Below are 27,502 nucleotides of genomic sequence, written 5' to 3' on the forward strand. Positions count from 1 at the left end.
TAATATAGTCTATTTAAGTATTAAATTTTTTTATTTAAATTTATTAATAGACCCGCTACCTTCCAATAACTTATTAATAAAGTTTTAATAAAATATTTAAATAAATTTATTATAATTTATATTAATGATATGTTAATTTACAGTAATAATATAATTAAGTATAAATTATATATATATTTAATACTTAAAAAATTATAAATTATAGATTTATAAATTATTATTCACAAGTATAAGTTCCATATTATAAAAACTAAATTTTTAAAATTTATTATTACTATTAATAGTATCTAGATAGATTTATTAAAGATTATTATTATTATTAGGTAAGCGACCCCGATAATTATATAAAAAATTTAATTATTTTTAAGTTTTTATAACTTTTATTAAAAATTTATTAAAATTTATAATAGAATAGTCTAGCCCCTAATATAACTGATTTAAAAAAATATTATTTTTAATTAGGATCATACCTATACTAAAGCTTTTAAAATATTTAAAAAAATATTATTCTTAATTTTTATTTTAGTTTATTATGATTCCATGCTCTCTATTTATGTTAAAATAGATATTATTAATAGAATTATTATAAAAATACTCTTATAATTAGTAAATAGAATCTAGTATCTAGTAATCTATTATTTTAAGATTATATTTTCTATAGAATATAATTATGATATTTATAATAAAAAATTACTAATAATTATTTATACCTTAGAGGAATAGTGACTGGAGCTAAAAAAACTTTAATATATAAATTATTTTAATATTCTAATTAATTATTAAATCTTAAAGTATTTCATGATTATTAAAAAATTAAATATTTATTAAGTATAGTAGGTTGAGTTCTTCTTTTAATATTACTTTTTAATCTAATTCTATCTTAAAAAGTATAATACTTTAATAAATATATTAATTTATAAAAATAGTAGTAAGTAAGTCCTGATATAATATTATAAATAAATCTTATTATTTCTAGAATACTTAGAGAATAAAATATATTTTTATTTATTAATTTTCAAATTACTAATAGTTCTCACTCTTATATAAGAATATTTATAAATTATAGATTAATTTCTAATAATTAATTAAAATTATTTCTTCCTAGAGCTTTACCAGAAAAGAGTCTATTATAATAAAGAAGGATATATTTTAAAAAATAAATTTCTATTTTTTAATAATTTATTAATAGTTTTAAATAATAAGAATTTACAAATTTAATTACTAGATAAAATCTATTATTAACTATTATTTATTTATCCAGGCTGAATAAAGATGCTAAACCTTATAAAATATTAATATTATTAGAATATTTAAAACTAAGATATATATTATTATTTAAATAACTATTTAATCTATAAGTAGAAAAATATAAGATAGGATTTTCTTCTAAAATTTCTATAATCTTTACTAATCCCGGACTGCTTGGAATAATATCTATTAATAAATTTTTAAATATTTTTAAAAAATTATTATAGTTTTAATATTATATTTATTATAGTAGACTAATTAAATAAATAAGTTACCTTAATATTATATATAAAGACTATATTTATATAAAATATAGTCTAACTCTTTCTAAAATATATATACCTTTAGTCAGGACCCCTAAATATAATTATATTAAATTAAAAAAAATAATTCATATTAAAATTCTAGAATAAATTATATTATATATTATAGATAAAGTTTAAGCTTTTAATAATATATTATTTTTAAATTAATAAATAGATTAAAATCATGAACTAGTACATAGTGTAAAAACTTATTTCTTTTATAAATTATTATTAAAATAATTAATTAATATTTTTATTATTAATTAATTTTACTTTTACAGTCTTATCCTAGGAATCTACGGGATTATTATTCTTTATAATTAAATAAAAATATAAGTTTTATATTTTTTTTAATTAGATACTTTTCTAGACTTCTATTATAAATATTATTAATTAGTAGCAAGCCCGAGCCCTAATCTACTATATAAAATAAATATAGAAGCTAATAAAGAGAGATATATAAATTATTTAATAAATTTAGACTTATGTAGCTAACTGATAGTATTAATTTATAAATTTTAATATTAAAAATAAGATTTATATAGATATTAAAAACTAGTACTAGAAATAACTATTTTAAAAATTATTAAAAAACTAGTATAATCTAGTAATTATTACTAAAAAAATTAATTATATATTCTAAATTTAATTACTTAATAATATAAAAGTCTATTCTATCTTTTATTTTAATAAACTCTATTTTTATAGTATTTTAGAGCTGCTGCCTGGATAGATCTTAAATTAAATTTTTTTAATTAAAGTTAAAAATTATATTAAGTAAGAAATAAAATAAATCTTAAAAAATTATTTATAGACAGGAACTCTGCAATACTATATTAAATAGATAGATTCTAATAAAAATAATTATAAGTAGTATTCTACTAGTAATTTTAAAAATTTTATTTTTTTATTTATATAATTTTTATATCTATTATCTAGATTATCCTAGATTACCTAAATAACTCTCCATATAGATCACGGCCGCGGAAAATAATAAATTTATTATAAATTATAATAATAATAATATTCCCCTAACTAAGAATAGTTAGATCTAAATAAAAAGATAATATAACAGTAGCCTCGTTCAAGGCCTTATTTAAGATTATATAACTATATTTATTTTATTTACTTTACTATTATTTTTTTAAGTAAGTATTTATAATATCTTTTGTTTTCCTTTTTTCCTCCTTACACTTAAAGTTCTAGAGTAGTTAGCACCAATACGACCTCATTTTATTGTGTTGAACGGCCGTCTCAATTAAAAAAGTGCGGCTAAAATGATTATTTATTATATTTATATAATTTTAAAGATTTATAATTATATAAAAAAAGATATTTTATTTCTAATTATCTAGCTAGTCTATTTTTTAATTATACTTAGCTTATTTTAGTTAAAGATTTATAATCTTTAAATAAATTTTATTAAATATATTATTTAATTTATTAGTTTATATTATTACTGGTATTATAATATATTTATTTAATATATATTATGTTTTTTCTGTCTTTAAAGAATTAAAATATATAATTAATTTTTATTATAGTCTGCGCGGCTTACGCGTGCTAAAACTATCTAATATATATTATTATTATAAATTAAATTAATATTATTTTACAACCTGCTTTTAGTACTAAAGAATTTATACTATTAAATAAGTTTAAAGATTTTATAGATATTTTTTTATTTAAGGAAATAGAGAAGCTTCTCTCCTACTATAATTATAATTATATTATCATTCTAGAAAAAAAAAGATTTTTTTATTTAGTTCTTTATATAGTATGTTCTGGAATAAACTATAAATCTTCTATAAATAATTACTTAAAAATTTAAAAAAAAGTTTTATTTATTTAAGTTTATTACCCGCTATTTTACTAGTTCTATTTATTAGAAAGCCTAGAAGAAGGCTTAGATTTTATATAAATTATTATATTCTAAATATAATTTTTATTAAAAACTACTATTTATTCCCACTTGTAAAAAAAACTTTAAATAATCTAAAAAAAAATATATTATTTTATCAAAATTAATATTATTAATACTTTTAATAATATTTAAATTATTAAAGAATAAAAATAGTTAATAGTATTTTATACTTACTTCAGCCTATATAAATTATTAATAATATTTTTTAAATTAATAAAAGTTCTAGCCACCTTCTAACACTATATTAATAATATACTTTAAGATTATCTAGATATTTTCTGTATAATATACTTAGATAATATTTTAATTTATAACTATATTTAAATAAAATATATAGAGTATATTTAATTAACTTTTATAAAACTATATAGAACTAGAATTTTTATTAAAATATTAAAATATAAATTTATTATTCTTAAGACTAAATTTCTAGATTTAATTATAGACTGTAATAGATTTCATATAAATCTAAAAAAAATTAAGATTATTATTAAATAATCTATTCTAGTCTATGTAATAAATGTATAAGTTTTTTTAGAATTTAATAATTTTTATTATTATTTTATTTATAATTTTTTAAAACTTACTATTTCTTTTATATATTTTCTTTATCTAGACTTCCATGTGCTAAAACACCCTATATAACGGCAGCCTTATTTAGGATCATGTGACCATATTTATTTTATTTACTTTATTATTATTTTTTTTAAGTGAGCATCCATAATACCTCTCATTTTTCTTTTTTTTTTATATTTAAAGTTCCAGAATAATTAGCACTAATACAACCTTATTTTATTATATTAAACAGCCATCTCATAATTTTAAATATTATTTTTTATTTTTTTCTATTATTATACACAGCTAGCTCTTACTAAGTTATTAATAATCTTTATCCCGCGTTCTTAGCAACACTTAATAGCTAAAAAATCTATCCAACCAACCAAACAACTAATAAAATAAATAAAATAGCTAGAGAAAGTAGCTAGATTCCTGGTTTTAAAAATAATTAATAACTTTCTATAATATTACCTAATAAACCAGACTGGGAAAATAGATTTAATTAAATTTAATAATTGATATAAAAGAGATCTGAAATAGACTTTTAAAATTCTTCTAAATATATTTAATATTTTAAAGATCAAAAGAAATAATCTTCTTAATAAACAAGACTAACAGAGCTAAAAAATAACTACTTTTACTTAAGAATGGGATAATATTATTAAAAAATTAGATAATATTATTAAAAAATAAGATATTTTTACAGTGCAGACTATCTATTAGATTTTAATTAATTCTTAAAGTATAATTATTTTTAAATTTAAAAAAGCGATAAAGATTCCTAATCTATCTTTATTTAATAATAGAAAAAATATCTTCTTTAAAAACTAAATACTGGCTATATATTAAAAACTAAAAACTAATATTAATTAGTTTATTACTTTAGTAGTATATAAAGCTTATATTACTAGCTATTATAAAAATAATATAGGAAAATACTTAATACTTAGATTCTATTTAAGTATGACTAATCTTTATAATAATATTAAAAATATATTAGAATATCTAGAAACTATTTTTATTAATTTTTATAAAATCTATAATATTTGCTACCAGTACCGGGACCTATATATAAAAATTAAAAAAAATTTTATATTTTTATTTTTATTTTTTATTACCTCGCGGTGGAAGCTGGAATTAGTAAAAATTTTTAAAAAAAAGATTTATATAATAAATTATTTTTTAAGTTAAAGAAATTTATTATATATAATTTTAACAATAAACATTACTTCTTTAATAATTATGTAGAGGAATGTGTGAATTTTATAAATTTAATTAAAAATTTAATAAAAAATTATATTAGAAATAATATTATTATTACTAGTAGTCATAATAGATCTTATAATCTTTATATTTTCTTTAATATTCTAAACTTTAAAAATATTATTTTTAAGATTTTAATTTATACTTTAAACATGGAGCCGGAGACTAAGAAAACTTTAATAAAAAATAAAAAATATTTTTATTATAAAAAGTCTAACTATAGAAATAGAGAATATTCTAAAAAAAAGATTATATAGGTAAAAACTCTGGAAATCCCTATAAAAAAATTTAAATTAATAAAAAATAATATTTAGAAAAAATCTCTATTCTGAGTAAACTAGAAATTTAAATAAATATAATAAATTTATAAGACTTACTAAAAAATAATAGTAATAGTTTTATAGTTATTACTTTATTCTTTAAAGATAATATTATTATTTTTATTTATATACTTATTAATTCTGGAGCTAATACCTACTTAATAATAAATAATTAATTTATTATTAAATTAATTTAATATTTTAAAATTCTAATATTATTTTTAAAAAAAAATTCTAATTATAAATTTTAATAGAAAATAGACTATTAATTTAACACATATAATCTAATTAAATCTTATAATTAATAATTATTAATTTTTAAATATCTTTTTCTTTATACTAGATCTGGAAAGATATAATACTATTTTTAAAAAAATATAATTTACTAAATATAATATTTTATTAGATTATTAAAATTGCTAATTAATCTAGCTAAATTAATTAATATTAAAGAATAAAATAAAAGCTAGATTTTTTATAAATATTTTTTAAATTATTTTAGAGTAGTCTCTAGTAGATTATAAATATTAATAAAATATAACTTAGAAAGATTATAAGATATAACTAAAAAATAAATAATTAAAATTTTTATAATTATTATTAATTTTTTTTATATTAATTAAAACAGCCCGTGCGAGATCTTAGTAAAACTAAAATATAATTTAAATAAAAAAAATTATTAATATTATTTTTTTCTAGAATTCTAAAACCTAAATTAAAATTTATTTTAATTAAATTTTTCTATAGAAAGATAACTTTTATTAAAATAACTAGCTTCTAATAATATCTAAAGAACTTAGAGATAGAGACTTTTATTACCTTACTTAATATTATTAAGAAACTTTTTGTAGAGAAACTAGAGATTTTATATATAAATTAAAAAAATAAAATTAAGAAAATCCTTTCTAAGTAGTACTATAATTTAATAAATATCTTTTCTAAAAAAATCTAATATATTATTTTTATTCTAGTATTATAATTATAAGATTTAATTAGAAAGTAAGAATCCTCTAGATATTATTTTTTTTATAAGATAATAATAAAAGAACTATAGGTCTCTTATAATTATATTATAAAAAATCTAGTTAAAGAATTTATTATATTAAATTTTATATTTTTTATATTTTTTAGCCTAATAACTTGAAAGCCTAGAGGAAATCTCTATTTTTATATAAATTATTAAAAATTAAATATTTTAATTAAGAAAGACCTATATTTTCTATTTCTTATTAATAAAATAATAGACTACCTATGTAATGTAAGAATCTTTATTAAATTTAATATATATTAAAATTTTTATTAAATTAAAATAAATTTAACTTTAGAAGATCTTACAATCTTTAAAATATAATATAATTTATTTAAATATTAAATTTTTTTATTTAAATTTATTAACAGACCTGCTACTTTCCAATAACTTATTAATAAAATTTTAATAAAGTATTTAGATAAGTTTATTATAGTTTATATTAATAATATATTAATTTATAATAATAATATGGTTAAATATGAATTATATATATATTTAATACTTAAAAAATAATAAGCCGCGGGCTTATAAATTATTATTTATAAATATAAGTTCTATATTATAAAGACTAAATTCCTTAAGTTTATTATTACTATTAATAGTATTTAAATAGATTTAATAAAAATTACTATTATTACTGAGTAGGTAATTTTAATAATTATATAAAGAATTTAATTATTTTTAAACTTTTATAATTTTTATTAAAAATTTATTAAAATTTATAATAAAATAGTATAACCTCTAACATAACTAATCTAGAAAAATATTATTTTTAATTAAGATTATATCTATATCAAAATCTTCAAAATACTTAAAAAAATATTAATTTTAATTTTTATTTTTATTTATTATAATCCTATATTTTCTATCTATATTGAGACGGATACTATTAATAAAATTATTATAAAAATATTTTTATAATTAATAGATAAAATTTAATATTTAGTAAATTATTATTCTAAGACTATATTTTTTATAGAATATAATTATAATATTCATGATAAAGAGTTACTAGTAATTATTTATATCTTAGAAAAATAATAACTAAAGCTAAAAAAACTTTAATATATAAATTATTTTAATATTTTAATAAATTATTAAGTTTTAGAGTATTTTATAACTACTAAAAGATTAAATATTTATTAAATGTAGTAGGCTGAATTTTTTTTAATATTATTTTTTAATCTAATTTTATCCCGGGAAGTATAATATTTTAATAAATATATTAATTTATAAAAATATTAGTAAGTGAGTTTAAATATAATATTATAAATAAATTCTATTATTTCTAAAATATTTAGAGAATAAAATATATTTTTTTTATTAATTTTTAAATTATTAATAGTTCTTACCTCTATAGAGAAATACTTATAAATTATAAACTATTTTTTAGTAGTTAACTAGGATTATATCTCCCTAGAGCCTTACTAGAAATAAATCTATTAAAATAAAAGAGGATATATATTAAAAAATAAATTTATATTTTTTAATAATTTATTAATTATTTTAAATAATAGAGACCTACATACTTAATTACTAAATAAAATTTATTATTAATTATTATTCGCTTATCCAAGCTAAATAAAGATACTAGGTTTTATAAAATACTAATATTACTAAAATATTTAGAATTAAAATATATACTATTATCTAAATAACTATTTAATCTATAAATAAAAAAATATAAGATAGGATTTTTTTATAAAATTTTTATAATCTTTACTAATCCTAGACTATTCAGGATAGTATCTATTAATAAACTTTTAAATATTTTTAAAGAACTATTATAATTTTAATATTATATTTATTATAATAGACTAGCTGAATAAACAAGTTATTTTAATATTATATATAAAGATTATATTTATATAAAATATAGTCTAGTTCTTTTTAAAATACATATACTCTTAATTAGGATTTCTAAATATAATTATATCAGATTAAAGAGAATAATTTGTATTAAAATTCTAAAATAAATTATATTATATATTATAAATAAAATTTAAGTTTTTAATAGTATATTATTTTTAAATTAATAAATAAATTAAAATTATTAACTAGTATATAACGCAGAGATTTATCTTTTTTATAAATTATTATTAAGATAACTAATCAGAATTTTTATTATTAATTAATTTTATTTTTATAGTCTTGCTTTAGAAATCCACAGAATTATTATTTTTTATAATTAAATAAAAATATAAATTTTATATTTTTTTAATTAAATATCTTTCTAGATTTCTATTATAAATATTATTAATTAATAGTAAGCCCGAGCTCTAGTCCACCGTATAAAATAGATATAGAAGCTAGTAAAAAAAATATATAAATTATTTAATAAATTTAGATATATATAGTTAACTAACAGCATTAACCCGTGAATTTTAATATTAGAGATAAGATTTATATAAATACTAAAACTTAGTACTAGAAATAATTATTTTAAAAATTATTAAAAAACTAGTATAGTTTAATAATTATTATTAAGAAAATTAGTTATATATTCTAAATTTAATTATCTAATAATATAAAGATTTACTTTATTTTTTATCTTGATAAACTTTATTTTTATAATATTTTAAAATTATTATCAGGATAAATCTTAGACCAGACTCTTTTAATTAAAATTAATAACTATATTAAATAGGAGATAGAATAAATCTTAGAAAGTTATTTATAGATAGAAACTCTATAATACTATATTAAATAAGTAGGTTCTAATAAAAATAACTATAAATAGTATTTTATAAATAATTTTAAAAATATATTTTTTTATTTACATAATTTTTATACCTGTTATCTAAATTATTTTAAACTACTTAAATAACTCTCTATTTAGATTATAGCCACGGAAAGTAATAAATTTATTATAAATTATAAAAATAATAATATTCCTCTAATTAAAGATAGTCAGGCCTAAACAAGTGATATAATAATAATCTTATTTAAGATTATATAACTATATTTATTTTATTTATTTTAATATTATTTTTTTTAGTAAGTATTTATAATATCTCTCATTTTCCTTTTTTCCTCTTCACGCTTAAAGTTCTAGAGTAGTTAGCACCAATACGACCTCATTTTGTTATGTTGAACGGCCGTCTCACCCTAGATTATTTAAAAAAATTTTATAGAAGTTCTAGTACTCTAATTATTTAATTAAATTTAGAAAGTAATATTAGAAATTAATATCTTAGATTATATATCTACTAGAGTTCTATCTTAGTATAGTAAAAATAAATTATTATATTTTATAGTCTTTTTTTTTAAAGAAATATTCTCTAACTAAGTATAATTATGAAATCTATAATAAGAAGCTACTTATAATTATTTACTATTTTAAAAAATAATATTTTAAATTTAAAAGAATCCCATTCCTAATCTAGATTATTATTAATTATTATAATCTAAAATATTTTATATTAATTAAACTCTTGAACTGCTGTCAAGCCTGATAATTAAAATTCTTATTTTATTTTAATTTTAAAATTATATATTATTTTAAGTACTATAGAACCAAGTCTAATAATTTAATTAAAAGATTAAAAGATTTTTTAAAGAAAAGAGATAAAAAATTACTATATTAAAATTAAATTATATTAAAATAAGAGAATTTAAATCCTGCTTATTTACCTACCCAGACTAAAAAAAATTCTAAATCTAGAATAATTAAGATCTTAGATTTAATAAATATCAAATATTTCTAGATTTTAAATAATTATTTATCTAGACTAAGGAAGACTCTGAATCTAAAATTACTAAAAAAAATCTTAAATTTAATAAATATAAAATATTTCTAAATTTTAAATAATTATTTATATAAAAAAAATTTAAGAAAAATTTTTTTAGGAATACCCTAGTCCTGATAATCTAATTTTAGAATAATATTATTTTTAAAGATAAATAAGACTTGCTACTACTACTAGAAATCTAAAATATTTTATAAAATATATATAAAAAAAATAAATATAAAATATATTAAAAGTATTAATAATTAGTAAAAATTATTATTTAAATATTTTTTTAATCTTTTATAAGAAAAAAAAAATTATTATTTTATAAAAACTATCTCTGGATCTCTGACTATAATAAATTAAAAATTAAATTAATTTAATTAATATATAATAAATTATTTTTAGAATATCCTAGAAAGTTTTATATATATAAATTTTTAATTTAAAAATATTACTAGTCTAATCTCTACCGCTATATAAAATAATAAGTAAAGAATTATTATATTTATTACTATATTATTCTATTTTAAAAAATTAAATAAAATATTTTAAAATCTTTATTAATCCCTAAATATACCTGGTAGAATATATCTATAGATTTTATTATATATTTATTTATAAACCAGAAATATAATACTATATTAATAATTATTAATAAATTTACTAAAATAAAATATTTAATATTTTATAATTTTACTACTAATATTGCTGGAGTAGCTATAATATATATATAATATATATAAAGATTATATAATTTTCTCTATTTTATAGTCTTTAATTAAAATTTTTAATTTATGGCTAAATTCTAGAAATACTTAATCTAATATCTAGATATTATTAGTTAATTATTAATTATTTATTATCTTGAGACCGATGGCTAGATAGAATAAATAAATATTATATTAAAATAATATTTTTATACTTATATAAACTATTTATAAGATAACTAGAATATCTAATTTTTTTAATTAAGTTTACTTTGAATATTATATATTCTAATACTATTAAGATTATATTATTTTTCGCTAACTATGGCTTCTACTTATAAATAGAATTTAAACTTATATTTATTTCTAATTAATCTGCTACTAGAGATATAAAATAATTTATTATAAAAATATATATTATTATAAAATTTATAAGAGCTGAGATAGCTATAGTCCAAGCTAAATATATAAAATAAATTAATAAAAGATACTATTCTAGCTAGAGATTCTAAAAAGATTAGAAAGTCTAATTAAATATCTAATTTATTAAGATTCTATAATCTAGTAAGAAACTTGATTAAAATATTTTAAATTTATATTTAATTAAAAAAGTTATTAACTTCTATATATATTATCTAAATTTTTATTAAGTATAAAGATTTAACTAGTATTTAATATAAACTTATTTATCCCTATTAATAATAATCTATTATTAGAATAATACTAGTTCTTTTCTTTTTATATTAAGGTCAACAGACTCGAGGAGTAGAAGATTAAAGATATATTAGACTTTTTTTAAGATTACTAGAAATAAGATTATCTTTAACTAGTATATTTTATTAAATAAGTAGAATATACTAATCTTACTATTAAATTTATAAAATATTTAGAGAATACCTATTAAATTATTAAAAACTTTTATTATTATTATTTATATAAATCCTAATCTTTACTTCACAAGAGCTCAGCTTAAGTAAAAAGGAAGTATTATTATAATATAATTTTTTTAATTAAAAAAAAATATTATTAAGTTTTATTATTTAATATATAATTTTAAATATAGTTAAAAGTTATTTATTCCCTGAATCCTATCTATAATCTTGAGTTATATCTTATTTATTACTCTATATATAACTTGACTAGTAGCCAGCTTAGTATCTAGATAGAATTCTAGCTGTTATTATTACCGAATACTACTATCCTACCAGAACCCACTATCCTACTATCTCTGCCTGCCCGCACCTTGACAATATTTAATTAGTATTTTTTTTAATATTTATTAAATTTATTAAGTAGATCCTGTACTTGCTATTATAAATTTCTAATCTATAATATTACTTATAATTATTTTCTTAAGGATGTTACTTACCTAGATATTAAAATATTTTAAATATTTTTTTAAATATTAATTTATTTTTATAAACTTATTAGCTACCTGTTTAACTTGTTAGTAAAAATTTTTAAAATCTAGTTTTTATTTAATATTAATTATTTATTAGTAGATGTTATTATTCAGGGTTTAATATAAAAAATTTTCTTATTTAAATTTTTTTAATTATATCTTTCTATCTTAATTAACAGATTATTAATTTTTATTAGAAGATTATTAACTATTTAATTTCCTTATTTAAGAGTAAATAATTTATTAATAGTTTTTTTCTATTAGACTGGGTTCTCGTAGATTAATTTAAAATAATTAATTAAAATTATAGTTAAGAAGGTTAAGACTTCATAATTAATCTTTATCTATAGATTAATCTTTACTTTAATTTTTCTATTTAGAAATATGAATATGTACTAGGCCTATTTAATTAATATATTAATAAATTATTCAATCTACTTAAGACTAGCCCTAATCTTATTATCTATTGTTATATTTTATTAAATAATGATATATCATATTTCTGTACTTTAGATTATTAATTCTTTAATATATTTAATTAATTAATTAATAATATTAGTTTGAGTAATATATCTCCATAGTAACTAGAAATATCTATTAATTTATTATAATTATTATATATTATTAGTTTATTATCCAATAGATACTTCAAAGAAGGAGTGAATTTAAAACTATAATAAGCTAAGAAGCTAGGTGGACTATATAAAGTATAATAATTTATAAAAAAATTAAATTTACTAGGAAAAGAACTATCTAATCTATAGATAAATTAAGTTTTCTTATAGAGAACTTTTTTTAAAAGATTTCTTTATAATATTAGTAAACTTTTTTATTATTCTAAAGATTCCTATTTTTTCTATAGGTATTGTTAGATTAAGGTCCAGGACTAGACGGGTTGGAACGTAGATGTTCTGATTCTAGATGGCTGACAGGGCCTAGCCCTTTTCAGTATATACATGGCTTTAGTGATGGACCGGCGCAGTTCGGTTTGAATATTTTCAAACTGACTTATTAGGGTAGTTTAAAACCACACTACTAAGTAAATAATTTAGTTTAGAGATTTTTAACTGAATCTTTTGGCTTGGCAATACAGTTTTTATATTTTTAAACTGAACTATTTGCTTGGCAGTGTAGTTTTTAATACTTTTAACTGGATTATTAAAATTCGATTACTAATAAACTCCATAAGATTTATGCGTATATATATATATATATATATATATCTATTATCTTTATTGTATAATTAAAATTTAAATCTAATAGTCTAATAATATATTTTTATTAATTTTTTTAAAAATGTGTAGGTTCGAATCCCAGTTATATTTATATAAAAATCTTTTTTTATAAATATTTATCTTTATTATATAAACTTTAAGATAAATATAATAATATATTTATTATTATTTATATTTTATTGATTTATATTAAATTTTTAAAATAATTTTATTTTTAAAAATTTACTCTAACATTACTTATATATATATATATATATATAGATAGCTAATAGATAGATAGATATTCTATTTTGATTTTATTACTGTAACATGAATTTTTAATATTTTAATTTATAATTAAATTATATAATTTTTTTATATGATTTATTATCTCTATCCCCCAGGCCGCGACGATTCAATAAAAAATTAAATTTCAAAAAATAATTGAATAAATTGAATAAATTGAATAAATTGAATAAATTGAATAAATTGAATAAATTGAATAAATTGAATAAATTGAATAAATTGAATAAATTGAATAAATTGAATAAATTGAATAAATATATATAATTATATAATCAAGATTATATAATATATTAATGTTTAAAATTATGTAAACAGCGCGAATCAGTTTATCTAGTTAAATTCAATAAATTAAAAACCAAACCTCTTATCTTGGTAGTGTGGTTTTAAAACTAAACCTTTTCTTAATAGTATAGTTTTGACTAAACCATTTACTTGGTAGTGCGGTTTAAAACTAACCTATTTTGCTTGGCGGTGCGGTTTGAAAAATTTAATAAAACTGTACCAGAAACCTAATGGTTCGGGGAACCGACCCATCAAAAAACCGAACCGGGCCATCACTACATGGCTTGCCTCCTAGTACACAGCGGATTTTTGCTTATAACGTACTATGTAATTATACCCTGCTCTGGTTAAAAAAATACATCATGAAGCTCTACGAAGAATGATATGATCATTAAAAGATTGATATATGGATAATTTGTGGTATTCCTGGGAAGAGCTACCAAGACACTCCTGCTATCTTGTCCCGTCTCTTACCGGAGTCTCTTGCGACTCTCATGCGCAATCATATCACTCAAATCCTCCTGAAAATCCCAGTTCGGATGGTTCTGCTGTTGCCTCTGGGTTTCATATAACCTTTTTATATCTTCTCGATCAATGCCATCATTCGCGTGCAAGGCATCCGGATCAACAGACACATCAACGTCTCCAGGCCTCTTGCGCTTTTTGTTATGGTCATCGGAGCCGAGAACGGGCAGAGAACTCGAGGATACGCTAAGATCATACGCCCTGTCAGCCCCAAAAAATCCTTGCACTTGCGCTTGCCTCTCAGGTATGACTTGAAAGGCGCTTCTTTGGCCCACAAATTCCTCGGTTTGAGTTCCCCGATAGTGCTTCCGCACATCAAACTCACCGGCAATGTTCTCAGGACCGGTCACCTCCGATGGAACAGCCGAATCTAGACCGCTGGGAGTTTCCAATCCACTTGGGGTCTGCACGCCTGTCTCGACATCCTCATCATCCTCATCATCGCCACTCTCAGCCTCCTCCTCTTCGCTCTCCTCGTCTGACATATCTGGTGCCTGCAATTCTCCCCAAAGGTCCTTCTCGACGGGCTCGCCCTGTTGCACGGCCTGTTGGGGTTGCAGCACACCAAAGATGTCGCCACCATACAGAGGCCTGTTATGCTCATCAACAGGTGGCTTTCCATAACCGCCAGGATGGTATCCCCACATAGCGCCAGGAGGAGGAGGGGCGTTAAGACCTGGAATCTTCAGGGCAGGATAAGAAGGAGGCGGGCCGTATCGCTGTTGGTTGATCAACCAAGGAGGAGGGGCTCCAGGTGGCATATTAAGTGCTTCTTTCAACTCAGCACTAAGTTCACCTGGCCGAAGGTGTCTGAGATTGGTCTCGTATTCTTTGCCCTCATAATAGACCTCACCATATCGTGTAAGCTCCGGCTTGGTCTGAAATCGGAAAAAGGCTTCATATAGCTTTTGATAGTCGATATCCAGTCTTCCCATTTTCGGTTGAACCCTCTCTCTCTGCTTCTGTTTCAATGTTGCCTGCTCCTGCTTTTCTAAAGCAGCATCACGCATCTCCGATATTCCAGTTTCCTGGATGAATCTTGGCAAGGCAAATGGAGGTTTCTCTATGCCTCTTTTGGAAGAAAGATATTCCCGTTTGAGTGACCAATGGGTAGGCACAGGGACAACATTGCGATGAGCCTTTAAATGAACAAGAAGTCGAGGATCAGGAGCTGATGTATCCGTCCACTCGACTATTTCTGGCCTCCGAACCATTGCTTTCAGTTCAGCAACGGAAAGCTTGTTTAATTCCTTTCGTTTCCGCTTCGATAAGGAGGGTTCTTTCTCTTCCTCATCTGGTATCTCATTGTCATCATCGAAGTATATTACTGGTTTGAGTGGCTCTGTCGATGATGGTTTCCCATCCTCGGATTCGTCAAACTTTCCAACAATATCTTTGTACATCTGCCATAGTGGATCATTGAGATCTGGAGGCACAGCATTTTGTAGCTCTATAGTGACCGCCTTGGGGGCACTTGAGGATATGGTTCCATCAACTGGGTCTTGCGTGGGGGGGCTGTCGTGAGAAGTCGGCTCGATCACCTTCGTGCAACACATGGAGATTTAGCATTTTCTAGTAGATGACCTATACACGACATACCTGGGATTTTAGAGCTTTCTTTCTCGCTCTCCTTAACTGATTTTTGCCCATTTTTATGTTCGAAAAAAATCTCCCTTTTCTCTGCCGATAAGGAACAGAACCTCTCTTTATTATTAAAAGCGTACAAAATCGAGTGAGATTCAATTTAGAGATTCATGAAAATCTCCGCGGGAAGGAGAGCAGTATCATTTAACACATGTTGGCGTTGTATTGTTGCTGAGGCTGTAACTTCTGTTAAGGTCGTGATGATAACTAGGCCTACACTAGGTGCCACCCTTGATAGTCATGTGATCTGCTTAGCCACGACCCAACCAACTTACATCTTATACCTCTCATTCTTCTTTGCACCCAGCTTTAAGTTGTCATGTGGGTTGTAAAACTGCTGAAAATTGCTCCTCCCAGGTCTTCTGAACTAGGCCTTGTATTGACTGCTTACTTGACTGTCCACGGTGACCATTGCTCTCCTTTAAAGGTCCTTGATTTATTGACATTGTTCTGAAATTCCAAATACACTCCAAATTCAAATCGTACAAAGCCTGAGAGAATAAACAGAATGAGAAGAGGACAAGCACAAGAGATTACAATGGTCCAATTGCCAGGATATTGGGCCACACCGCACTATAAACCGGACAGTTCCGTGTAAGAAACCTTATACCCAACACCAGACATCTCAGTAAATCTATTTCTTCTTCTTGGCCGACCGAGATTCTATGCCTTCTATTAGCAAATCGTGGGAAGACAAAAGAGCTTGGACTGTTGAGCCTCACCTGCGGCCGTCCTTTTCTTTTTCGGTCGACCCTTCCCTCGTAATTTCGCTCTGTTTGAAGAACGTAAGTATGTGCCGAGAACATGCACCGGAAGACATACATTTGAATTGCTTCCTCGCGATCATCCTGATATTCATCAAACGTTGTTAGGCCTGAACGGCTGCACGTTTCCTGCAGATCTCTGAAGGAGACCGTCTTTCTCGGGTACCATGCTGCAAGTGCAGGGCCACGCAAGCGCTGTCGTAGGATCTTATTTCCCAATCTCAGCCTTTCGGGATTGAAATTTAGTGAAAAGATTCGACATTGCACCTGCCCGTGGTGGTTGGATTAGCTGTGCATGAGGGAAAACGATAGCCGAAGAACGGATTCGACGCAGTCAGGCTGCGCTCTGATAAATACCTTAGCAAGGTCGAGCAGTCTACTGCATGGCGCCGCCATCTTCACAAAGCGGGCTTTGGCTGAATATTGTTGTTGGTAGCGATGGCAGAGTCTCTGCTCAGATACAGGTAACCTACCGTATCACGTGATGCCACACCAATCGGTAACCTTGGATGTCAGACTCCCGCTCCATATGATTGTCTATGGCAGATCATGGGTTCGAAAAGGAAATCTGTATTCTCATTGCCTCTCGGGGATGGTCAAAAGAAGGCAAAAGTAAGCACGCACGCTTGTTTATCATGCTGTATACTGACATCAGGGAGTGTGTTAATTCCCAAGAGACGAAAGAGCTGTCACCCTCCCCGAGAAACCAGCAATGCAAAACTATTGATTTCGTTCTGCTGAGGACTCTGCTTCAGGATATCATAAAGAAAAATGTCACTCCAAAGAGCCACCTTATTGCGACAAACGCCGATGTTTTAACTGCAGCCACCGAGCTTGATGCAGCCTTGCACCGTGCAGAAAGTTCCATGTCTTCTACCCCGAGTGGCCTCAACGATACTACTCTACCGCTGCAGGCTTCCGGTGCCAGGGTGGAGTGTTCCTTACCTACACTACCACCTATCTTGGACAACATACTCGAAAGCGCAGTTTTTACTCACCCGGGCGTGAGTAACAATATTGGAGCTACTTATGACCGACTTGAGGTGCTTGGAGATGCGTATATAGAACTTATTTCTACCAAACTCATCTGGAACAGGTTCCAGGACATCCCTTCTGGTCGAATATCTCAGATCCGCGAACTTCTTGTAAAAAACGAGACTTTGTCAAATTATGCGACTATGTACGGACTCGACCGCAGGGCTTCCGTGCCGCCGGATTACCTAAAACAACCTAGAAGATGGGTCAAGACAAAGGCAGACATCTTTGAAGCTTATGTAGCTGCTGTTGTCTTGTCTGATCCAATCAATGGGTACTGCGTTGCCGAGGAATGGTTATCAAAATTGTGGTTGCCAAAGATCGAGCAATTTGGACAACAAAAGTCTTCTTTGCAAGCCAAAGAATCTCTTGCGAAAAAGATTATGGGCAAGGGAATCAAACTCAAATATGTCGACGAGCACCCCCCTGTTCAGGGAGGAAGGGGGTTGCAGACATACTTTATCGGAGTATATCTCACCGGCTGGGGTTGGGATCATAAGCATCTTGGTTCCGGCCAAGGTTCCAGCAAGGCAATTGCAGGAGATGAGGCCGCTGAGAAGGCATTACTTAATGAAAGCCTGATTGATGAGATTATGGAAGCTAAGAAAGCACATCTAGCCAAGGCACAAAAACCTCTTACTCTCTAGAGCCATATTATTGAGGCCAGCATTTATTGAATGCAAAAGCATCGATTACTTGCAGCGCTATTCTCAGATAGGAGTTTCTAACTTGGGTTCCCGAAGCTTACTTTACAACCTCAACGAGGTATTAGAGCATTGCTTTTTATGACTGGTGACTAAGATTCCATCACTATTGGGTGCTCAAAAACTGTGATTCAAGATGAAGTTTTCCGTACGGCGTACACAATTGACTCCCAGTCAGACCCAATGGACGGACTTGCACGTACTCGACACACCTGGCGTTTAGCCACCTCATTTAAATAAATTATAGAAACTGTCTTTTGTTTGATGATTTTATGCAGTTACCATATAGCTTCTTTTAATTATCATGAAAAGTCTAGAAGAGAATGAATTCTCATGACATGTCTGTCACCCAGATGATCCCTTCATGTGACTGATGTGATAGTTGAGTAAGTACCACTGGCAGCCATAGCATGTGTGTGGCAGTAACTCATAAATTTGCGATTCTCCGTGGTTTTCTATTCCTGGATCATGATTATAAATAAGTAGTTATACTTGAGTTGGCCGCTGATTGACATATATTACTATTAATCTGGGCCGTGCTTCGCGAGGCCATGGCCTTCAAGACTCCATTACTTCACTATCTTCGATACAAATAAAGCTAACAAGATGTCATGCCTTTTCATAAAAAATATTTGCAGCGTAGTCCTAATATTTACCACTTGGGACCTTTCCCCAGTCATAGAAGATTTCACCACTTGACTGATATAGAACGTACTCAAAGACATTGCAAGTCATATACAGAGTATAGTACCATTAGTTACACTACTCCATAATATGCAGCCTACTTTGCTAGCTTTATTAGGTATTGTTCAAACTGGACTTTTTCTGAGCCACAAATAAATATTCTTTATAGCCCTACTGCCCTGAAAACTTACTATGTACGGGTACTTGATAGTATGGGCTAACTTCTCGCAGTACTTATCCCTGCCCAGTGGCAGGATTCTGAAAAGGTAGGCATATTGTATGGTACCATGTTTCATGGACTCCACGTGACACTGATTATTGTTACCCGCTTCAGTTGGGGGTTGCCCTGCAGTGATACTACAGCATGTACCACTTTCAATTATCACATTCCGTCTCTCCAATCAGTTATCAGTTAACACTTGTTTAAACGGAACCAGCGGTACTGACTGTGCTATAACTTACCTGCAACACACAGACGATGGACTGGGATCGCAGTAGGAGGTTAGTTTGATCATTCACTTCATCTCGGTAGGAACTAAGACGAGGGGCGCGAATAGATTCGAAGATCACCGTGGCGGAGAGAGTTATCGTCCTAGCGGCTCTCGAGCTTATTTGCGACGCAGCAGATCCCCCCCACGAGTCCGTTCTCCCCGTCTTGTCGCAGATACATGGGTTCCATCACATAGTCGGACATATGGCCGCGTGCGTAGCCGTTCACCACTAGCCCAAAGACGACGCCTCTCACGCAGCCCTTCGTTCTATAATCGAGAGATGGGAGTAGGTGCCTATACAAAGATGTGTTCTCCACCGAGGCGGTTCTCACCTAGACGGGGCGAGTTAAGGAATCGGTCCCCTCACCAGGCCTCGTGGCGCTCAAGGTCTCCTCCCTATGGAGAAGGGCGTCAGCGCGATCATTCATGGAGTCGAAATAACCCAAAGCGACCGCGCGAACTGTCGCCGCGCGGCCAAGAGTTCAGATTCTTGAGACGAGAGCGGCCTCACCCCCCCGCAGATCTATATATGAAGCCTGATATTCCATTTCGGGATAGTGGCAGTCGACCACCACTCCCCCGCCGATCCCGAAGCCCTTTTCATGGAAGTCGCAGGGAACGCAACCCAGAACTTCACCCAACCCAAAAGCGGCGGTCACAATCCCCAAAGGGTCTATCTCCTATGCGTACATCTGTATCAGGCTCTCTACCTGATTCGAGACGCTCATCGCCTTTTACGGAGAGGCCTAATTTCATTTCATCCAACGCCCCAAGTCGGTCGCCAAGTCACCACAATCCCAACCGATGTCTCTCTAGAACTTCGGATCATTCGTCCCTACGTGAAGAGCGACCCCGCGCGATTAAGGATAAGCCCACATTCGATGAGCCAAGACCAAGATCACCAGCCTCAGAACGACCTACCGGGAAAGAACATGATACTGACAGCGTCGGACTACAGCGTCAAAATTCTGAAATTCATGAAACAGATCCTACTTCATCAAAGACAGCATATCCCCGCAATGTTCCAGTACAACCAAAGGCATACGGCAATACATCACAGGGCCAGGCACCCCCATCTGGCCCATCGCATGGCCCTAAAACAATGTCCTTGCAGAATCGTGCGTCAAATATCTCTCTATTGTCAGCTCCAACTCGGCCACGCGGTGGTCTGGGTTTCAAGGAACCATCTTGGGCAGGATCTCCAGCCCGTCGCGGACCTGCGTCGGCCGGACTCCACGGGCCCCCACCGACTGGTCCGCGCAGTAGTCTCATGTCCACAGGTCATGGCGTCGAGTTGCCCCGCTCCAGTCTCAACAGGCAAGGTAGCATTACCGGGCCTTCTTATTCCCCCCGTTTGCCGAGACATACTAGCCACCTTGCGGGCCTTCGCCAAATCATCCCTGAAGGCAAAATTCTCCCATCTAGTCTCGATATTGCTTTAGAAAAAAGACTTTCCCAGCTAGATGCAGACAAGGACAGACTTTTTGATCAAATCGCAGACAACCAGAAGCTGCGACGACTTGGAAACCAAGACTGGGATAGGCTTGATCGGGAAAGTTCTATTTGTGCACTGAAGAGTGAACTTGCAGAAGGGCATCTACAGCGTATAGCCGATGGTGAAAGCATGCAGGTTGGTGCAACGTTCTGATAGTCCAATAAAACGCCATGACTACTCCAATTACTGCGATCTCAAAAGCAGAATTAGAAGAGAAGCATAGGGGTAGAATGTCAATCCTGCCTTCTTTAGCACGCATGGACATTGATGGTCTATGCGTTCCCCAGTATTGTGGATTGGAAATTCCTGTTTTCACAGTGAATCATGAATGCAGTATCATCGAAATAGTAAACAAAATAGTAAATAATACTCCGTACTCCGTAGTGCAAAATTTGTGGAGCATGAACTATATATAGACTAGGCAAAAATTATGGAGTGTGGGATACTAGATACCTGCTCTGTATTCTGTATCTAGGTACTATCTAGATATCTAGTCTGTCTGTATAATGTATGCGGAAATCCTATCCAATGTCCATAAACCGCATGGAGTAGTAGTGCACGGCCTTACCTGATCTAGCTAGCTAAGAGTCCTAGTAGTATGGGCCCCGGGCAAGCGTTGGATAATTGGATTACCTAAAGTTTGTTGGAAATTGGAATGCTAGCACTTAGCAAGTTAGCAGCAGCAGCAGGAGCCAGGTACCATGGACCCTGTCCAATGTTAGACTGTCGGTCGCCTTGTTCGGAGTATGTATTACGGCATCACGCGTGATGTGGGGCGCACCTTGTCGCGTGTGTGCTTGAGGCTTCGTGTCAACATCTACGTATATTTCGGGACTGCCAGAGAGCGATTGCGCACAATCTCAAAGGACCTAGCTTGGCAACGCGTATTTCCATGGCAGATTCGCGCTGCTAATTTCATACACTGAGTACAAAAAGCCTTTGTTGCCTCCTAGCTTTTCTTATAAGCTGAAGCGGATTTAATCAATCGCCGTCATGAATATCTTCAGGTTGTCGGGTAAGGGTTCGCTGCGTTCACTCCAAATGGCACGCTCCGCTAATCCTGGATAAAGCCGATTTTTCTCATCTTGCATCTATATTTATCCTTTTGCATAAGATGAAATCTTCAAGTGTATGTCCCACATTTATATCCATTTTTGTTTGAAATGTCTGACTGAATTTAGAGCTGTTCAGGACTATCATTCAAGTCGCAGGCACTGTATTTAATGGTTTTTGTGACGCGTTATCTTGGTAAGCCTTAAACACCTGAGACTGTTTACAGAGGACGCACCTATCTGACTGGCTCCCATTTCAGATTTGTTCTGGGCTTTCACGGACTCCCTCTATAATACCACATTCAAGATTATGTTTATTGGCTCATCGGCTTATATCATTTACCTCATGCTTAACGACTATAAGCCAACGCATGACCCCAATACTGATACATTCAAAGTGCAGTATCTTCTTGGCTTCAGCGCTCTATTGGCTCTCCTTTTCCCACACGATTATAGCATTTCCGAGGTCAGTTGTTCAAAAAGGATAAGTATGACTGTTAAACTGACACGAGATAGATTCTCTGGACGTTCTCCATCTGGCTCGAATCCGTCGCTATCTTGCCCCAGCTTTTCATGCTGCAGCGCACCGGGGAGGCGGACACTATTACGACACATTATTTATTTGCACTGGGGCTATACCGAGCCCTCTATATTCCCAACTGGATCTATCGGTATCTTGCGGAGCGTCATTTCCAACCAATCCCGGTCATAGCGGGCATAGTGCAAACTTTATTGTATTCCGATTTCTTTTATATCTACTACACAAAGTGAGTGCTAACAGATTCACTTAACTCTTGCTCAGGGAACTGATTTGTTATACAGGGTTATGAAGGGGAAGAAGTTCTCGCTGCCTGTCTAAATTCGGGATTAATGCTGAATGAACCGGTCATTAAATGGAGTTGTGTATCTGAGGAGACTGATAATTGGTTTAGTTGTGTGAATTATCATGTGTCTCAAATTCTCACGAAATGCCACTGCTGTCCAGCAACAAATGTTCTTGTCGTCTCAACCAACATTTCCAGACAACTGAAACAGATATCTGGAGGATCCAATATTATGCCGGTGCAACTATTCGGAAGGAAACACAGACGTTGATCGTTCCCAACAATCATACTCCCGAAGTCTATATTAGTGTGATGCCCGCCATGCTCAAAAGACGGAGCAATGTCGAGCCTCGACCTGGATGCGTAACATTGTCGGATTTAGGTTCAATTGGGACATTCAATGGCAAATAAGACAACATCAGACAACGCCAGGAAAACTTGAACTGCAGTATGAATCCTTCGTGCATGTGGTGATGACCATGAGACAGTCGAACCAGACCATCCTACTACCCCCACCCCCCCGTATCAAAAGCTTTAACAAGCGGGCTGTATTGTGTTCTTAATAATAAACAGGCATTGGGAGATCCCCATAACTAGAAATCCCTATGGCTGGACGGCCCGTGCGTGGAATGATAACCCGCATTGTAGCTAACCTGAGATGATGCTACCGGCATATCGCTGTGGAAAGTATCCAGAGTACCTGAGAGGGTACTTGGCAGGTGCCCCATTGTTCCTCCATTGAAAGGCCGTACCTGGGCTGGGTTCATTGCTTGCCTTTCCTGCAGGCTTCGTTGGTTTTCCAACCAAGTGTTATGGCTGCTGAGTTGAGTAAAGTAGTCTGATTGCGGCCTTTCTAGCGAAAGCTGTCCATTCAGCGTGGAGTCGCGTCTTGACATGGGTGGCGATGGCAGCTTTGGTGAACGGGACATTACCTCTAGCCGGGGTGAGCTTCTTCTTGAACTAGGAGGCGTCAAGCGCGAATGCCCTCGACGAACTTGGCAAGTCGGGCATATCTTGACAAAGCGTGAAATAAGTTCTTTTGGAACCCTTCATACCGGTTAACAGGGTTCAACAAGGTGAGCAGAGACTCAATGAGCCTGAGGAGAAAGAGGACACTCATCAGAGGTGATGCCGTTAAACCAAGTACGCTAGGGTTGTAGAATGAGCTGGGGATATGCGGCCTTACCATGAATAGATTTGTCGAACTTGAGCCGAGGTCTTGTCTCTGCCTCCATGTTGGCATTGTTGGTGTGCCCGAGTGAGGATCTTAAAGAGTTTCTCTCGGATCGCCACTGGTTTGCCCTCGTGGCATATCATCTTTGTGCACTTGAGACCATGCTCAGATTAGTACCCAAGGCTTATGAATAGGTGAGGTTATAGACGAACATCTGATGTACCAGTACCAACTGTTTGAAGCTTGAACATTTTCTTCACCCAGAATCTAGTAAGGAAAAGAGTTAGCTTACTTGATTCCGTGAAGTATAGCTTATTGAACTGTACTTAGATTAATGGCATGCATACCGAAATTGGGCTGACTCCACAGCCGTATCTTTAGGGTCCATCAACACAGTCTTGATGTTCCTAGCTCTTTTGGCGTGAATCAAAGCTTTGTCTTGCTTCTTGACGGAAAGGTCGTCGACGTAGCTGCAAAGCCGAGTCATTTAAGCATATAGGTAGCGTGGCTTCAGCATGAGCACGTCTTACCTTTTCATCAACTGGTCGAATTCTCGTACGTTCGGAAAGCCATCCAGTGGGGGGATGACTGCTTCTGATAACATTGTGTTCTCATTCTGAGAGTCCTGACTTTCAATATCTGCCTCACTGAATGCATCACGAAGTGGCAGAAACCCTGAGGACTGAAGGTAGCGTGACTGAGGCAGATACTGGACAGAATGATGTTGAAGGGGTACATGGTCAGGTGTTGAGGGAACTGAAAGCCCTGGTGAATGATGTGGGGATAAATGATGCGTGCTGGAGGAGATACCAGAATGGCTGTATGGCGAAGCAAAATGCGATGGATAGGTATTGAATGAATGTTGATGGAAAGCATACGATCCAGAATCATTTACACCAAACTCATGACTGTCCCCATGACTGTAAGGGACAGGTAGAGCTATCTGGTGGTTCATGATGTAGCTGTCTGGGCCTTCATGGGTGCGTCTTGTATAGCCACTCATATTGAAGAGGACTGCTGAAAAGCCAAGAGAAGCTTCTAGCACTTATGGATTAAAGAGTGGGCTTAGAAAAACTCTCGGCAAGGGCCTATTTGATGAAGCACCTTATAGAGTAGTCGGAAGCTCTTTTCCTGCGTTCGCTATTCTTCGCAACCGTACCGCGTTAAAGATAAGCGCAATTAGGTAGCAGCCGTTATGCTCCAAGTTAGGGTTCGGGGCAATGAGTAGGAGAGATCACGACAAAGAAAAAAAAGTTGTCAAGAAGTCCTATAGAATGGATTCGACCTCTTCTGACTTGATGACAGTGAGAAAGTAGGGCCAGAATGTCAAGCGAAAAGAGGGTACAGGCACAGTTAAAAGAGCAAAGCAGTAAGAGCTATGACCCAGAACCTCCAAGAAGCCTCAGTATGGTCAGTATAGTATGTGCTGGTACAATATGCGCAAGACCAAGTCATGGTAATAGGCAAGGATGCAAAATCAACCATCTTGCAATCTTGCAGCGAATAAATAAAATCTACCAGAGAATCCCTGGACAGTGTACAAATTGCTTCTTTCTCCCAGCATGAGCGCGCTGCATACACATCGGCCAGGATAGAGGAAGCGAGCGGCAAAATAAAAAAGATATGTAAGGGAGCATGGAAGGAATAGGACTGAGTATTGGAGACTCGTCGGCAAGATCCCTTACAAATTTGAAAAAAAAGCAACGCAAAAGAAAGAAAAAGAAGCAAAGGAAACGACAGTCTGCAGTGGGTAAGAACCTGTGGAACCGACAGGGATCAAGCATCATAACACGAAGATGAGGGGTTTGGGGGGGGGGGAACGATGAAAAAAGGAGGACTCGGGAAACAGGCCCGAAAAAAAGAAAAAGTAGAAGAAAGCAGGAGACAGAAGACAGCTGAAAATAAGCCGGGATTGCAGGCGACTCAAAAGAGCAGAAATAATGACAGCAACCATCCGTCAGCCAGTCGAGAACTGGCACCTTTCGAGTCTACTGTTTGGCATGCTGAACTGACTAGCCTCTGCGTCAGACAAGGCGTCTGTTTCATGTCAGCAAAAAAACAATAATAAAAAATAAACGCATCCACTGGCGGGGGAGGGTCATCTTATTAGGGACATATGAGAAATCTCATCCGGGTGAAAGACACCGTCGTCTTTCACTGGTTTCTCCACGCAAGGCTGAGAGTTGATGAGCTGCCGTATGGTGAGGGCAAGGCGCTTTCCAGACTCCATCATATCACAGCCAATGAAGAGTGTTTATACGGCTCTTGCAGTATGCAAGTCCCACCTGTAGCACCGAAATGGAGCTGGAAACAAGCGGAGGCTTGATGCCGTGTCTGGCTAGTAGAGGACAAAAAACTGATGGTCTCGTGTCTTGATGCCACATCTCGTGTGCATACTCGACTAAGGTAATGTTTAGATACCCTTACAGAGATAATGCTGATGTCCGGAAGTAGAACAACCCGGGGGTAGTAGTGAGACTACCTATGAGCCTAAGTAAGTAGCTTTGCTGGCTCTGGTGAGAATCAATGGAGATTCCGCCTTTCTAGGTTATTGGCCGCCCTTCGGATACGGCTCTGAATTGTCGCGACGATGGAATGACGGCGTCATCAATAACATCATCGACTTTATTGCTACTTCCGTGTTATTCCACAGGCGACACCTGGCGCTTCAGGGTCCCATGCTTTTTCTTTTCGCGGCTTTTTTTCGAGGTCGAAAGACAGCCAAGTACAGAGTATGTAGGTACTTAGGCGAGTGTCTACCTACCCCTTGTCAGTGCATTAATGTACGTATGAGTTGGCGTCTCTGTTCAACACCGC

At 30.3% G+C, this 27,502-nt stretch overlaps 7 protein-coding genes across 7 annotated transcripts; 4 read left to right on the forward strand and 3 right to left on the reverse strand.

Annotated features, from left to right (window-relative positions):
- Positions 1–3,368: 3,368 nt before the first annotated feature.
- Positions 3,369–3,581, forward strand: BO80DRAFT_362600 (uncharacterized protein; the record flags this gene model as incomplete). Its single annotated transcript, XM_025716064.1, has 1 exon — positions 3,369–3,581. A coding segment is annotated over one exon (213 nt), but the record flags the coding sequence as incomplete, so codon positions are not given.
- An 11,087-nt stretch (positions 3,582–14,668) lies between these two features.
- BO80DRAFT_388440 (U2 snRNP complex subunit CUS1) lies at positions 14,669–16,646 on the reverse strand. The gene is made up of 2 exons (XM_025717084.1): positions 16,418–16,646; positions 14,669–16,359 (listed from the first exon to the last, which is right to left on the reverse strand). The coding sequence occupies exons 1-2, from the start codon at positions 16,466–16,468 to the stop codon at positions 14,764–14,766; spliced, it is 1,647 nt and encodes a 548-aa protein (XP_025572381.1). The 5' UTR covers positions 16,469–16,646; the 3' UTR covers positions 14,669–14,763.
- Positions 16,647–16,812: 166 nt separating this feature from the next.
- On the reverse strand, positions 16,813–17,654 carry BO80DRAFT_427737 (mitochondrial 37S ribosomal protein mS33). The gene is made up of 4 exons (XM_025720092.1): positions 17,584–17,654; positions 17,285–17,493; positions 17,185–17,234; positions 16,813–17,125 (listed from the first exon to the last, which is right to left on the reverse strand). The coding sequence occupies exons 1-4, from the start codon at positions 17,620–17,622 to the stop codon at positions 17,097–17,099; spliced, it is 327 nt and encodes a 108-aa protein (XP_025572382.1). The 5' UTR covers positions 17,623–17,654; the 3' UTR covers positions 16,813–17,096.
- A 109-nt stretch (positions 17,655–17,763) lies between these two features.
- BO80DRAFT_495876 (ribonuclease III) lies at positions 17,764–19,237 on the forward strand. The gene is made up of 2 exons (XM_025723977.1): positions 17,764–17,838; positions 17,886–19,237. The coding sequence occupies exons 1-2, from the start codon at positions 17,776–17,778 to the stop codon at positions 18,906–18,908; spliced, it is 1,086 nt and encodes a 361-aa protein (XP_025572383.1). The 5' UTR covers positions 17,764–17,775; the 3' UTR covers positions 18,909–19,237.
- Positions 19,238–20,050: 813 nt separating this feature from the next.
- Positions 20,051–21,969, forward strand: BO80DRAFT_427739 (uncharacterized protein). The gene has a single exon (XM_025720093.1). The coding sequence runs from the start codon at positions 20,445–20,447 to the stop codon at positions 21,786–21,788; it is 1,344 nt and encodes a 447-aa protein (XP_025572384.1). The 5' UTR covers positions 20,051–20,444; the 3' UTR covers positions 21,789–21,969.
- A 547-nt stretch (positions 21,970–22,516) lies between these two features.
- On the forward strand, positions 22,517–23,708 carry BO80DRAFT_169264 (ER lumen protein retaining receptor). The gene is made up of 6 exons (XM_025713930.1): positions 22,517–22,650; positions 22,706–22,764; positions 22,817–22,883; positions 22,948–23,153; positions 23,204–23,454; positions 23,510–23,708. The coding sequence occupies exons 1-6, from the start codon at positions 22,629–22,631 to the stop codon at positions 23,544–23,546; spliced, it is 642 nt and encodes a 213-aa protein (XP_025572385.1). The 5' UTR covers positions 22,517–22,628; the 3' UTR covers positions 23,547–23,708.
- A 396-nt stretch (positions 23,709–24,104) lies between these two features.
- Positions 24,105–25,688, reverse strand: BO80DRAFT_495879 (integrase zinc binding domain-containing protein; the record flags this gene model as incomplete). The annotated part of the gene is made up of 5 exons (XM_025723978.1): positions 24,105–24,558; positions 24,698–24,837; positions 24,898–24,952; positions 25,033–25,155; positions 25,216–25,688. The coding sequence occupies 5 exons, from the start codon at positions 25,686–25,688 to the stop codon at positions 24,105–24,107; spliced, it is 1,245 nt and encodes a 414-aa protein (XP_025572386.1).
- Positions 25,689–27,502: the final 1,814 nt, after the last annotated feature.

Source organism: Aspergillus ibericus, assembly GCF_003184845.1.
Source record: "Aspergillus ibericus CBS 121593 unplaced genomic scaffold BO80scaffold_39, whole genome shotgun sequence".
Lineage (NCBI taxonomy): Eukaryota > Fungi > Ascomycota > Eurotiomycetes > Eurotiales > Aspergillaceae > Aspergillus > Aspergillus ibericus.